This window comes from Mustela erminea, chromosome 14 (assembly GCF_009829155.1).
Source record: "Mustela erminea isolate mMusErm1 chromosome 14, mMusErm1.Pri, whole genome shotgun sequence".
In the NCBI taxonomy this organism is placed as follows: Eukaryota; Metazoa; Chordata; class Mammalia; order Carnivora; family Mustelidae; genus Mustela; species Mustela erminea.
Window position 1 is genome coordinate 30,212,973 of NC_045627.1, and position 13,447 is coordinate 30,226,419.

A 13,447-nucleotide genomic window follows, 5' to 3' on the forward strand; every position below is an offset into this window, starting at 1 on the left:
CTTTGTTGAATAGAATGCCTGACTCCTGCCTAACTTGGCTCTCTTCATCCTGGCTCCTGCTGAAGCAACTGGACAGCTTGGCTCAGAGTCCAAGGAGTTAGGGCCTGTGACCTCACGGCTGCCCTCCCCCTCCCTCACAGGGCCTGTTCCTGCCCAGTCTGGTTTGTGAATAGTTCTTGGCAAATACCCCGGAGGAGAATAGAGCCACTAACAATAGCAACTCCCTTTTTAGCTTCAATCTCTTGGTACTCAGGACTGTGAATTTAGGAAAACCCAAAATAACCTATGTAATTACAGTGGGTTACCCTAACAGTCTATTTCTGTTATTACCACATTCGATGTCACTCCAGTAGATATTTAGCTGGAAAGAATACTGGGCTTATGGCCAGACAGACCTAGATTTCAAACCTAGTTCAGCTACTTACCAATTTTATGACATTGGGCAAGTCACTAATTTGAGCCTGTTGGAATTAAATGAGCAAGCCTTCGTGTAGGTACCTGGACCCCTGCAAAGTGTTACACAAAGTTAAACCATTGCTATTGAGAAATGGGGATAGAAAAGTTTTAGGAAGAAGAAGAAACTTAAATCTTTAAGAAGCACTGTAATCAGCTTGAAGTGAGATAGTGTTTACCCTGTGCTCAACATCATGCTCATTCGTAAAAACAACAACTAAAACTATAGTCTCCATTTAAAGGTAAAGGCAGTCCAGTCCTTTTTTATTTTTACTTTTTGAAAAAGATTTTATTTATTTGAGAGTGAGCAAGAGATTGAGAGAGAGAGAAAGCATGAGCAAGGAGAGGGAGAAGCAGGACACCCCCCGCCTCCTGCCCCCCACCATTGAGCAGGTAGCGCTATGCAGGGCTCAATCCCAGGACTGGGAGACCATGACTAGGGCCAAAGGCAGAGGCTTTTTACCAACTGAGCCACCCAAATGCCCCTTTAAAGATTTATTTATTTATTTGTGTGTGAGAGAGTGGGGGGTGGGGGCAGAGAGAGAGGGAGAGAGAATCCTGGATCAGACTTGCTGCTGAGCTTGGAGCCTGACCTGGGTCTTAACTCTAAGCCCAGGAGACCATGACCTGAACCTAAACTAAGAGTTGGATGCTTAATGGACTGAGCCACCCAGGCACCCTTGCAGTTCAAGGAAGTGTTACTTTTTGTTCATGATGAATTTGTAAAAGGGAAGGATTTGGTGGTTTCTTTCAAGGCAAGAAACGATGAAGCAGGAAGATGAGTCCTTATATAGAATAAGCAGAGGAAAGAGGGTTATTACCCACTTACAGGCCAACTATGCCAGCTTACACTGGTTTTCTCTGAAATTCAGCCATTGTTTTCATCACTTAAATTTTTATTTTATTTTTTAAGATTTTATTTATTTATTTGATAGAGAGAGACACAGAGAGAGGGGGAACACAAGCATGGGGAGGGAGAGAGGGAGAAGCAGGACTCTTGTGGAGCAGGGAGCTGGATATGGGGCTTGATCCCAGGAACCTGGGATCATGACCTGAGCCAAAGAAAAATGCTTAACAACTGAGCCATGCAGGCACCCCAGAATTTTATTTTATATATAGTGAAAAGGGTTGGTCCTTCAGACTTAGATGTATTTTTGCCTCATATCACTCTCATGCATACATAAAAATGTAAACATAAATGAAAGAAAGTTGGTTAAAGGTTTTTTCTATGGCAATGCAACTCTATCACAACTGCCACCTGGCATCAATGACTATAAGATCACCTGATCTCAGACATGGTAAAAATAGGGAAAATCACAACAGGCAGTGCCTACATACTTGCCACCCTGCTTGGATACAGCAAGTGATGGTCTCAGGAGTTAAATGAGCTTTTCCCAAAAGGCAAAGATGCTGTCCATGTGTCTGAAGGGATATAAAGCTACAAATAGTAAAAACAGCCAGTGGCAAGCTTCTGGTGCAGCTATTTCCCAGATTTCAAGGAATCAGCTTGGATAGCTCTAAAGTCTTTGTAGGCCTGTGACCCTTTCCTTTGATGACATGGCCATGTCCAGCATGCTTTTCATAGCCTTTGGCTTGTTGGGCCAACAGGGTGACAGCAAGTGGCAGAAACTAGGGCTGGTGGATGCAATGTCTGTGTCACCATTTGGATATGGTTGTATACATCCATCATGTTCTCTCTTTTACTGATTTGACTGAAGTTTCTCTCAAACACTGGTGAGTACTTGAACACATCATACTCTCCTTCCTTGTCCAGCTGTCACTGAAGTTTATTAAACCTGTCCACTGCACAGCCAGCCGCTGGAAATTCACTAGTGCAGTGACATGGATTTATAACCCATGTTTACAGTTTGTCTACTCACCTAGAAGGGGTCTATAATAGTTTTTTTTTTTTTTAAAGATTTTATTTATTCACTTGACACATAGAGATCACCAGTAGGCAGAGAGGCAGGCAGAGAGAGACAGAGGAGGAAGCAGGCTCCCCGCGGAGCAGAGAACCCGATGCGGGACTCGATCCCAGGACCCTGAGATCATGACCTGAGCCGAAGGCAGCGGCCCAACCCACTGAGCCACCCAGGCGCCCGATAATAGTTTTGTTGTTGTTTGGCTTATAACAAATTATCCCAAATGCGTGGCTTATAGCAACACCCATTCATTATCTCACAATTTTCATCGGTCGGTAGTCTGGGCATGACTTCAATGAGTTCTCTGCCCAGGATCTGACAAGGATGCAGTCAAGGTGTATGCCTGGGCTCCGACCTCACCTGAAGCTTGGGGTCCTCTTTTAAGATCACATGGCTCTTGAACAAATTCATTTCCTTGAAGCCATGGAACACATGGTGCTTCTCTCCCAGCTCCTTATCTGTACCCTTTACGACATAAATCACAATTATTTTTTGTCAGCGAATTCCTTGACAAAAGGAATTCCTAGCAGAGTGGTTTAGCACATAACTGCTAACTTAATAAAGTATTCTATTTGGCTATTTGTAACACCTATTACTTCTATACACCTATTACTTTCTTAACTAGTATGCTATCATCTAGAGGGCAGAGCCCTTTATCATTCTTTTGTCTCCCTCCAGGGGGAAGTCTAGTCCAGCGAAAAAAATTAGATGCAAGAATAAAGGTGGGAACGGGAGAGCAAGGGAAGACGTGGCAAAGCAGAGGGACTTGATAAAAGTCGTACGGAAGAAAATGAGAGAGGCCAAAAGCTAAGACAGCCATCTTATTTAAATTTCAACAAGGCTGTCCACCCCCGGCGTGACGTCAGAGAAGGCGTCAAGAAGCTAAAGATACGCCTCTCGCGAGAGGAAAGACCGCCCATGCCCCGCCTCCCCTGAGCCCCTCCCACTCCTCCCGCTCCCCACTCCCACCTTGAACCAGCCACGTGTGACGCCATGACGCGTGCGTGGCCGCGGCGCAGGGGGCGGGCCCGCGGCGCGCCACCGGAGGAGGAAGTGGTGCGGTTGTTGCTCCCTCTGCGCCCAGTGCTGGCTCCCGGGGCGCGGAGAGGGGCAGCTGTCGCCACCGCTGCGTCGCCCCCTCTACTACTCTTTCCCTCCATGTGCCCCTGCGCCGTCGCTCCCCTTCCTCAGGCCGCCGCTTACCCCGGGGTCTATGGAAGTAATGGAAGGACCCCTCAACCTGGTGAGTAGCCCACAGAGGGTCGTGTCCGCGCTCGGGAGCTTTTGCTTCAGGGGTGCTGTTGTGTCTCCGGCGTGCTGCAGATCTTCCAGGCCGGCGAGGGTGGTCCTGAGGGGAAAAGGGGGAGAGCAGGCGTGGTCCCCAGCGGCTCCGCGCAAGCAGCCCCAGACGTTGCCCCCTTCAGTATCCCGGGAAGCTATCAGGTCCCACTTCCCGCCGCCCTGGGGCTTTCCCAGTCGCAGTGCCGTGAGCGAGGGGCTTCCACCAGCGGGGAAAGCCACCTCCTCTTCAGACTGGAGGAAATGCCTCCAAGCGCCACGTAACCACCTCCCTGCAGCCTGGAGGGGCACTGAAGCCGGCAGGGCAGCAGTGGTATGTAGCACGGTTTAACTTCCAACACATAGGGTCTGAAGTCTGAGCCTCCTTTTACTTTGGAGAGTTGGTGGAATAGCCCCTATTTTTTCCCCCATTTTTCCCTCCACGCATTTCTCACCTACATTCAGATGCATAAACTGAGAATCTCCCCTCTCTAGTAAGTTAGAGACAGCTGGGGGGGGGGAGGGTGGACAGGACCGCCCCTGTTTTTAGCTCCGTTTCATCACTTTAGACATCATGAAAATTCGGCAGTGTTTGTGCTTCTCAGGAAAAGCGTACATAGGCTATTTAGTTATTTATGTTTTTAGGCATTTCAGATGTTCCATTAAAACAGCAGCGAGCAACACGAGTTCTTTTCTGAGTGACTGCTGCATCTTTTGGTTTCCTAGAGCGTACCTATTTTGGATACTGAAGTCTGATTACTTAAGGTTGTAGACAGGGGGAACTTTTGGAGTCACACGTTTGCAGTTCATTTGCTGAATGGTGGGCGATGGTGGTATTGGAGAAAGGGAGGTATGCAGAATTAGTTTCTGAGGTTGGAACTCTGAACCCTAGTGTGCATTTAGCATTTAAATGCAGCATCTAGGCTGCATTTACACCATTCTGTAGAGAAGCAGTCGAGCTTGGTGGTTTTAGTATAGATTCTGAAGCTAGACTGCTTGGATTTCAGTTCTGCCCTCTGTTGCTTAATAGTTCTCTGACCTTGGGCAAATTAGTTGACCTTAGCCTGTTTCTGGTTTGTTGTGAGGATTAAAGGAGTAAAGAGGTGTAAACGGCTTAGAACAGCACCTTGTACCTAGTACAATGTAAGAGTTAGCTGTTACAGTAGCCAGACCATAAGCTCTTAATTTAAAAACTCATTTGTGGGGCGCCTGGGTGGCTCAGTGGGCTAAAGCCTCTGCCTTCGGCTCAGGTCTGGAGCTCGGGGTCCTGGGATCGAGCCCCACATCAGGCTCTCTGCTCAGCAGGAATTTTGCTTCCCCCTCCCCCAACTCCCGTCCCCTTGCCTGCCTCTCTGCCTACTTGTGATCTCTGTCTGTCAAATTAAAAAAAAAAAACAAAAAAACAAAACAAAAAAAACTTCAGTAAAAACTCATTTGTAAAATGAATGCTTGGACTTGATGCGCTTGAAAAGCCTAGGATTCTAGGATCTATAGGTGATGTTCCCAAATGACTGGTGCCAGGTTAGCTGCTCTGAGAAGCACCTCCTAGTTTTAAGTTGAGCCTACTCCCATTAGTTAAGAGTTGTTTACACTTAAAAGGAATTGGATGAGATTCGTGAGTTTTTTTAAAAACCAGGGATACATCTTGCACTTTTCTGTATTTAAAGTGATGAATAGTTTAAGTGAAATATAATAAATGGCTCAGTACTAAAACTTCACGGGAATATTATTAGAAATAACCAGCAGTTTACAGAGTGCTTCAGAGTTCAAGTGTCCTTGCAAAATGACCATTGGTTCAGTTCCAATTTGCTTCACTTTATTTGGCTACAGGCTGCAGCATAACTCCAGCCAGCGGCCGCACTCGTGTGTGGGCGCTTATAAGAAGACTGGAGCTGGGTGACAGTTGAAGATGGAGCAGCAGAATCACCAGTTTAGGAGAAATTAGTTAAATGGGGACAATAGTATTATCTTTCTATAGAGGAGAATTTTGGCAAGAACCTTGTCGAGCAGGCTAGCATAATTCCATTATCCAGCCGTAAGATGTTAATGTGGACAAGGATCAGACCATTTGAGATTTGAAAGATCTGAGTTGGAAGATAACAGATGAACAGAGATTAACATTTACTTGAATCATTTTAACTGCTAAATGCTAGTGAGAGGCCTCTGACTTTGTCACTCGGTTTTAAAAGATAGGTTTGGTTTTTTTTTTTTAGATTACCACTTTTTTTTATGTCAGCAGTTAACCAACTTAGTATCCCGTAGACTAAACTGAGAAATAGTTCTCAGTGCTGTGATTTAATGAGTGCCTGTGAAAATCCCAGTAGTTTATATAGGATTTTCCAGTTTCCTTTTTTCTTTTTTTAAAAGATTTTATTTATTTATTTGATAGAGATCACAAGTAGGCAGAGAGGCAGGTAGAGAGGGAGAGGGAGAGAGGGAAGCAGGCTCCCCGCTGAGCAGGGAGCCCGATGAGGGACTCGATCCCAGGACCCTGAGATCATGACCTGAGCCGAAGGCAGAGGCTTAACCTACTGAGCCACCCAGGTGTCCTGTAAAGGATTTTTCTAATGACATTATAGTATAGTCTAGATTTGTTGTATAAGGACGTATTGTAGTACCTAGATTTATAATTATTTGTCCTCAGAGTATCGTTGGTATTTAGGAAGAACTGGTTCCCAGTTTTACATAAAAATAAGCCTAGACTGATAGAAATAAAGTAATTACTTAGATTGTGGGTCACAAGTTACTTTAATAATCATGACCTTTTCTAACAGTAGTTCTGAATTAATGTACAATACTCACCATTTTCATTCATTGTGAGCTTTGTATATATTGGACTGTGGATTCTATGTCATCTAGTGCTTTTGCTTTAGTATGGATTCTCTTATGTCAGGTTTGCAGTAAGGGCCTTATGTCCTTACTTCCTGGAAGTAGATATTTTAAAATACAGGAGACTGGTCCTAGAATAGTCATTTTAATATATAATACAGATACTGTGTTCTAGTTCTCTGGTTTTTGAAATTGGTTAAAAGAAAAACTAAATCCAATATCCATTGTTAGGTGCAGAGGAATAACTAGTCTTTGGACTGAACAAGTTTGGTTTCATCAGTTTTTTTCTTTTTGTCAATCTTTAATATAGAAAAATTATAGCTTATAAAGTTAACTTAGTGTATATTTAGGCATTTCTTTCCGTTTAATTTTGTCATAGTGAGTGCTGGTAGCAAACATCAGAACTTGTGTGAGATAATTTGTAGTTCTTTGATTTGTTTACTGCCTATTTGGGAAGTGATGTCAGACCTTAATTTACACATGACTGTTGCTCATGCTTTGTTTACCTACTCTGCAAACTCTTAAGGACAGGGTCCATGTGACTGTGTGGCCGCAGTTGTATGGGTTTGGCTCTATTAAGTGCTGAGAATGTTTTGTTGAGTAACTGAGCTTCCCTCTGGAGTGGTCATTCCTCCTGTAAGACAAGGAATCAGATATCATGGTCCAGAGAACAGCCTTGCACATACCAGGAGCCTTTATAATTATCCCATCTTACTTAATGGTGACAGTAAAATGTTTAAGGTAAAAAACAGCCTGTTTTGAACTACTTTCTTGTTGCCCTAAAAAATTTTAAGTAAAGTTCATCCTCACAGTTATGTTGGGCTCACTGGAAGCACTCTGGGGAAAGGTAGTAGAGCGCGAAGACTTACCCCAAAATTACTAAGTGCTAGCGTTGGCATCTGGCACTTTACATATATAGTTGACCTTGAACAATGTAGGGATTAGGGGTGCCGGCCTCCTGTGTGGTCAAAAACTCCATGTATAACTTCTGACTCCCCATATACTTTTTTATGATGTATACTGTCAATTTTTATTTATGAGTGTACTACCTTAACCGTAAGTTTCTGTATGTTCCTTTATTATTTTCCATGTTTTCCGTATATTCAACAATAATCATAAGTAATTTTTTAAAACGTTTATTTATGGGGTGCCTGGGTGGCTCAGTGGGTTAAGGCCTCTGCCTTTGGCTCAGGTCATGATCCCAGATTCCTGGGATTGAGCCTCCCATGGGGCTCTCTGCTCAGTGGGGAGCCTGCTTCCCCCTGCCTTGCTGCCTACTTGTGATCTCTGTCAGATGAATAAATAAAATCTTTTTAAAAAAATAGAAGGTTTTTTTAATTTGGGGGGTCGGGGAGGGGCAGTGGAAGAGGGAGAGAGACTCTCAGGCAGACTCTGCTGAACACAGAGCCTGATGTGGGACTCAGTCCAACGACCCTGAGATCATGACCCTAGCTGAAATCAAGAGTCCAGTGTTGAACCAGCTGAGTTACCCAGGCGCCTTCCCCCCGCATAAAGAATATTATTAATAAATGAGAACATAATTTAAAAATGCCTCTATTATTTTACAAGTATTTACATAAACTTAAATATTTGTTTCCATGACCCTAATAGTCTTACTTATTTAATGTTTCAAGTTTTTATTTAAATTCTAGTTAACATACAGTGTAATACTAGTTTCAGGAGTAGAATTTAGTAATTTGTCACATGTAACACCCAGTGCTCAGTCACAAGTACCCTTAATACTTGTCACCCATTTAGTTTAAACCCCCTGCCCCACCTACCCTTCAGCAACTCTATTTGTTTTCTGTAGTTAAGAATCTTATGGTTTGCTTCTCTCCCTCCCCCTCTCTTTTTTTTCTTTCCCTTATGTTCATCTGGTTTTTTTTTTTTCTTAAATTCCACATATGAGTGAAACCATATATTTGTCTTTGACTTCATTTAGCATGATACTCTCCAGTTCCATCCACTACATTGCAAGTGGCAAGATTTCATTCTTTTTGATGACTAATATTCCATTGTAAATATGTACCACATCTTCTCTATCCATTCACTGGTTGATGGACATTTGGGCTCTCTCCATAATTTGGCTATTGTGATAATGTTGCTATAAATATTGGGATGCACGTGTTCCTTTGAATCACTGTTTTTGTATCCTTTGGATAAATTCCTAATAGTGCAATTGCTGGGTCATAGGGTAGTTTTATTTTTAACTTTTTGAGGAGCCTCCATACTGTTTTCCAGAGTGGCTGCACCAGTTTGCATTCCCACCAATAGTGTAAGAGGATTCCCCTTTCTCCTCATCCTCACCAGTAACTGTTGTTTCCTGACTTGTTAATTTTAACCATTCTGATGTGAGGTGATATCTCATTGTAGTTTTGATTTGTATTTCCCTGATAATGAGTGATGTTGAGCATCTTTTCATGTGTCTGCTGGCCATCTGGATGTCTTCTTTGGAAGAATGTCTATTCATATCTTCTGCATACTTCTTAACTGGGTTATTTGTTTTTGGGATGTTGATTTTGATAAGTTCTTTATAGATTTTGGACTAACCCTTCCTCAGATCATTTGCAGATATCTTCTCCCGTTCTGAGGGTTGTCTTTTAGTTTTGTTGATGGTTTCCTTGAAGTCCCAGTAGTTCATACTTGCTTTTGTTTCCCTTGCCTCTGGAGATGTATCTAGTAAGAAGTTGCTATGACTAATGTTAGAGGGGTTCTCCTCTAGGATTTTGATAGTTTTTTATGTCACATTTAGGTCTTCCATCCATTTTGAATTTATTTTTGTGTATGGTGTAAGGAAGTGATCCAGTTTCATTCTTTTGCATGTTGCTATCCAGTTTTCCCAACTCCCTAAAGATTTAACTACTCCTAGCCTACTGTTGACTGGAAGTCTTAACCAATAACATAAACAGTTGATTAGCACATATTTTGTGTATATATATTATGTACCATTTTCTTATAATAAACTAGAGAAAAAATACTAAAATCATAAGGAATGTACTTTGCGATACTACACTGTATTTACTGAAAAAAAATCCAGGTATAAGTGGACCTGTGCAGTTTGAACCACTGTTGTTCAAGGGTCAACTGTATTATTTATCTTCTTAGTAGCTGTATATTTCGCCATTTTACAGATGAAGATACTGAAATGCAGAGTAAATGGTGATAGTAGGATTTGAAAGCAAGATTCTCATTAAAATAGTGATCTTAGTATTAGATCAGTGTTTGCCCATTTGGTTTTTTAATTTTTATTTTTTAAATATTTTATTTATTTATTTGACAGAGAGTTCACAAGTAGGCAGAGAGGCAGGCAGAGAGAGGGGGGAAAGCAGGCTCCCCGCTGAGCAGACAGCCCAATGCGATAACAGGCTTGATCCCAAGACCCTCAGACCATGAACTGAGCTGAAGGCAGAGGCTTAACCCACTGAGTGCCTTGGGTGCCACTCATTTGTTTTGACTGATCTGCAGTGAGATTTTTATGTAATGACCAGGACACATATACATATGTCTGTATTACTGCAGAGCTGCCACATTATGCATATGCCTCTTGAAATTGTGGGAAATACAGGGGCTTTCATAAATTTCACCCAAAACAAAACTAATATTTACTATTGCAATATTTTTAAAAAACGGACATTTGCTATTACTGTGTAATACTTCATATTAGGTTTTTAAAGCTCTAATATTTCCTATTAGAGCTTAAATATTTACTGTAATATTTACTACTAGGTTTTTTAAATGCTGGTTTTGACCCACTAAATTGATTTCACAACTTACTGGGGGATTATTGTATCCTATAGTTTGTCTTCACAGATGGTGGCAGTTCTGAAGTAAGCTACACTGGAAATGAAGTAGCAAAAAAGATGCAGCAGAGCTGCATGTGGGAGAAATTGATCATTAGAGTTAAAACCAAAAACAGGTCTTGGACTTCTCTAACACTTGAGCAGTTATCTTTAGTTACATTACGTTAGTTTGATGGGTCAGTTCAGTACTTTACTGTTAGGAGGTACTACTTTTCTGTGGGAGACTTACAGTGAATTTATTGGGGAAGGGAGGAGAGTGAATGTGGCTTCTCTTTTGCTCTCTATTGAAGACCCTGCCACAAGGTTCAGAAGGACATTACATTTTCCTCTACCTTTTTAGTATTGTGTTTGTTATGGTGTTCTCTTCCTGTCATCTTTATGTACAGCTTTCCCCAAGGACACAGAATAAATACATGAAAAGTAATAGAAAGTAAAACTCTTTTCCTTTGGGAAAAAAAAGACAATATTGAGTCTGTATTTTTAAAGCAGTATGTGGAAGTAGGAAGTACTTCTTGGTGGGGGCAGTCACTAAATAATTTAGTTGTAGTTAGGATTTTCACTGGTTGCAGGTGATGAAAGCCACTTAAGATTAGCAAATGCCAAAAGCGATAATTTATTGAAAGGGATAGTGTATTGGAATCAAAAGAATGGTGCAGGAAGGCCAGAGCTACAATGTAGGTGGGTCTAAGAACTTGGGGGACCTGAGGCTCCAAGTTAATCAGATTCTCCCTCTGCCTCTTCAGGCTTGACTGCTTTACTTCTCTCCGCAGACTTACATTATTTGATTAATTCCTGAATATCACATTAGTTAAAACCACTTAAAACTTTCTTGACAGATGCTCTGTTCCTAAGCTTGAAAATCTAGTGGAAGAGATTCTTTATGTGTCCAGAGGACAAGGTAATATAAGATCATGGCAACTTCATAAGAGTCCTTTTGATTACCTAGGAAGAAGAGCAGTTCACAGAAGGAGTTATGTGTGAAGTTATTTGTGAAGCGTTAGCTGTTTCTAACAAAGATTCAGCAAGGGAGGAATTTGTACAGGACACACAGTAAGACATTACTAAATCTGGAGCTCTTTTACTTTTTATAAATGTTTTAGAACATTTGTAGTATTGGGCTTTCATTTGTATTGAAGACAGAATAGGAACATTTCTGGTTAAAATGCCCAGGAGATTGGTTGTTGGATGAAATAGTGAATGAAGTGCACCAAGGACCAATTCTTTCTTTGTATATATGTATATACATATGTATAGTTATTTTTAGATTTTGATGCAGAGTTTTATTCTGATATTTTTTTGAAATACAGTAATGTTCTGTCAGCATTTACCAGTCTCCCATCCTTCTGTGCAACTTAGCATTCATTCCCTTATCCAGCTAACCAACAACTCTGAGTAATTATTGTCTCCTGAGGTACTGTTCTGGACCTCAAGGATTCAACAGTGAAGAGCACAAGGTCCCAGGTGTTACAATCTTTGTCCCGTGTCTTCAGTTTTCTTTTCATCTGTTGCATCCTCATTCCATATTTTCTTTAATATCTAAAGCATAGTTACTTTAAGTTCCTCAATATTAATTCCAGCATATGGACTGTCCCTGGGTCTGTTTCCGTTGTCTCTCTCTTCATTACCAGTCACTTTTTCCTGCTTCACATGTTTAGTAAGTTTATTGTTTGTCATGCTTTGTGGATGATGTGTTGTCGAGACTGAAATAGGAGTCTTCCTCTAAAGAGTATTTCATGCTGGTTGGCAGTTAAAATACTGGCACATCACCATGATCTAGTCTAAACTTGGTTTTTAGGCTTTGTTAGGGTGCGCCCATTTTAGTTTTACCCTTAATGCCTAGAGTGGGATCCTTAATCCATAGCGCTGACAGAACTGAAAGCCCTGGTGTTCACCAAGGTTACTGTAGTCTGTCCAGCCTAAACGGCAACCTGTCTCCCCAACGCTGCGTGGCTTCTGAAATGTCTGTGCAGCGTCTGCTAGGTCTCCTGGAGTTATACCTTGCGCATATGCAGTTTAGGCATGGGCTAAAGACCTGAAAGGATTTTTTTAATGCCTGTTCTTAGGTTGTCTTCTTCACTGCAGTTCCCTCCAATCCTGGACCCTCCTCAAATTCCAGTCTTTTGACTCTAGTCCTCATTCCACCTTCCCAGTTAGATACTGCCTTCTGCTTAGGTTTTATTTTTCTGCGCTATGTTTTGGAAAGTGATCTCAGGAAGCAAGCCAGGTGAATGTAGGTCTCACCGTGTGCTTATCCTTTTCTTGAAAATGTGGCCTTCTGTTAACTTTTTTGTTCAGTGTCTGTAAACTGTTGTTTTTATATATTGTAGTCAGCTTTGTAATTGTCTACAGCTGGTGGTAAGCCAATGCTATCTACTGCCTTACAGCTGGGTTATAAATCTAAATCCATGAGAATTCAAGAAGTTCTCAACAAAATTACACCAGTTTATTGTAAGCCTAAATGCCAGAAAGTACTTTAGTATGAGATTGTAGTATCATGAAGTCTAATATCCAGTACTCAATGACAGTATCACAGCCTCATGAGGATTGGCCAGTTACTGCTTTCCCTACATCGGTTTCTAGGCGTGCTTGGTTGGCTTAATCAGTAGAGCATGTGATTTTTGATCTCGGGTTGTGAGTTGAAGCCCCACATTGGGTGCAGAGTTTACATTAAAAAAAAAATACTTCTAATAGTGTTTGAGGCAGCTTACAATTAAAGATGAAGATGCCATATATTAGTATATGCGTTATACAGCGAAGTATTCCAAGATTTAGGAGCTCAAAATAACACACATTTGTTTTCTTACAATTTCTGTGAGGCAGAAATAAGGGCACGGCTTAGGTGGGTCCTTTGCTATAGGGTTTCAAGACCGATGTCAAGGTATCATCTGGGGTTGCAGTTCTGTTTGAAGGTTCCACTGGGGCAGGAGCTACTTCCAAGCTCACTCACATGGTTGATGGTAGGATTTAATTCCTTGAAGGCTCTGTGATCAGCTTTTGGATACAGTTCCTTGCTGGCTGTTGGCAAACTACCCTCACTTTTTTCCATGTGAGCCTTTCCATAGGGCAGTTCACAACAGGACTGTTGGCTTCATTAAAGTGAGCATGGGAGAGAAAATGCTACCAAGATGGAAGTGGCAGTCTTTTGTAAACTAACCGTCTGAATCA

At 41.7% G+C, this 13,447-nt stretch overlaps 1 protein-coding gene across 2 annotated transcripts in view; it reads left to right on the top strand.

The window, feature by feature from the left end:
* Positions 1 to 3,373: 3,373 nt before the first annotated feature.
* The window catches only part of NRBF2 (nuclear receptor binding factor 2), a 35,305-nt gene continuing 25,231 nt past the window's right edge, over positions 3,374 to 13,447 (top strand). For both annotated transcript variants that reach the window (XM_032312695.1, XM_032312696.1), the window contains exon 1: positions 3,374 to 3,618. In XM_032312695.1, coding sequence (XP_032168586.1) covers positions 3,589 to 3,618 — 30 coding nt within the window. In that variant the 5' untranslated portion in view covers positions 3,374 to 3,588. The remainder of the gene's footprint in view (positions 3,619 to 13,447) is intronic.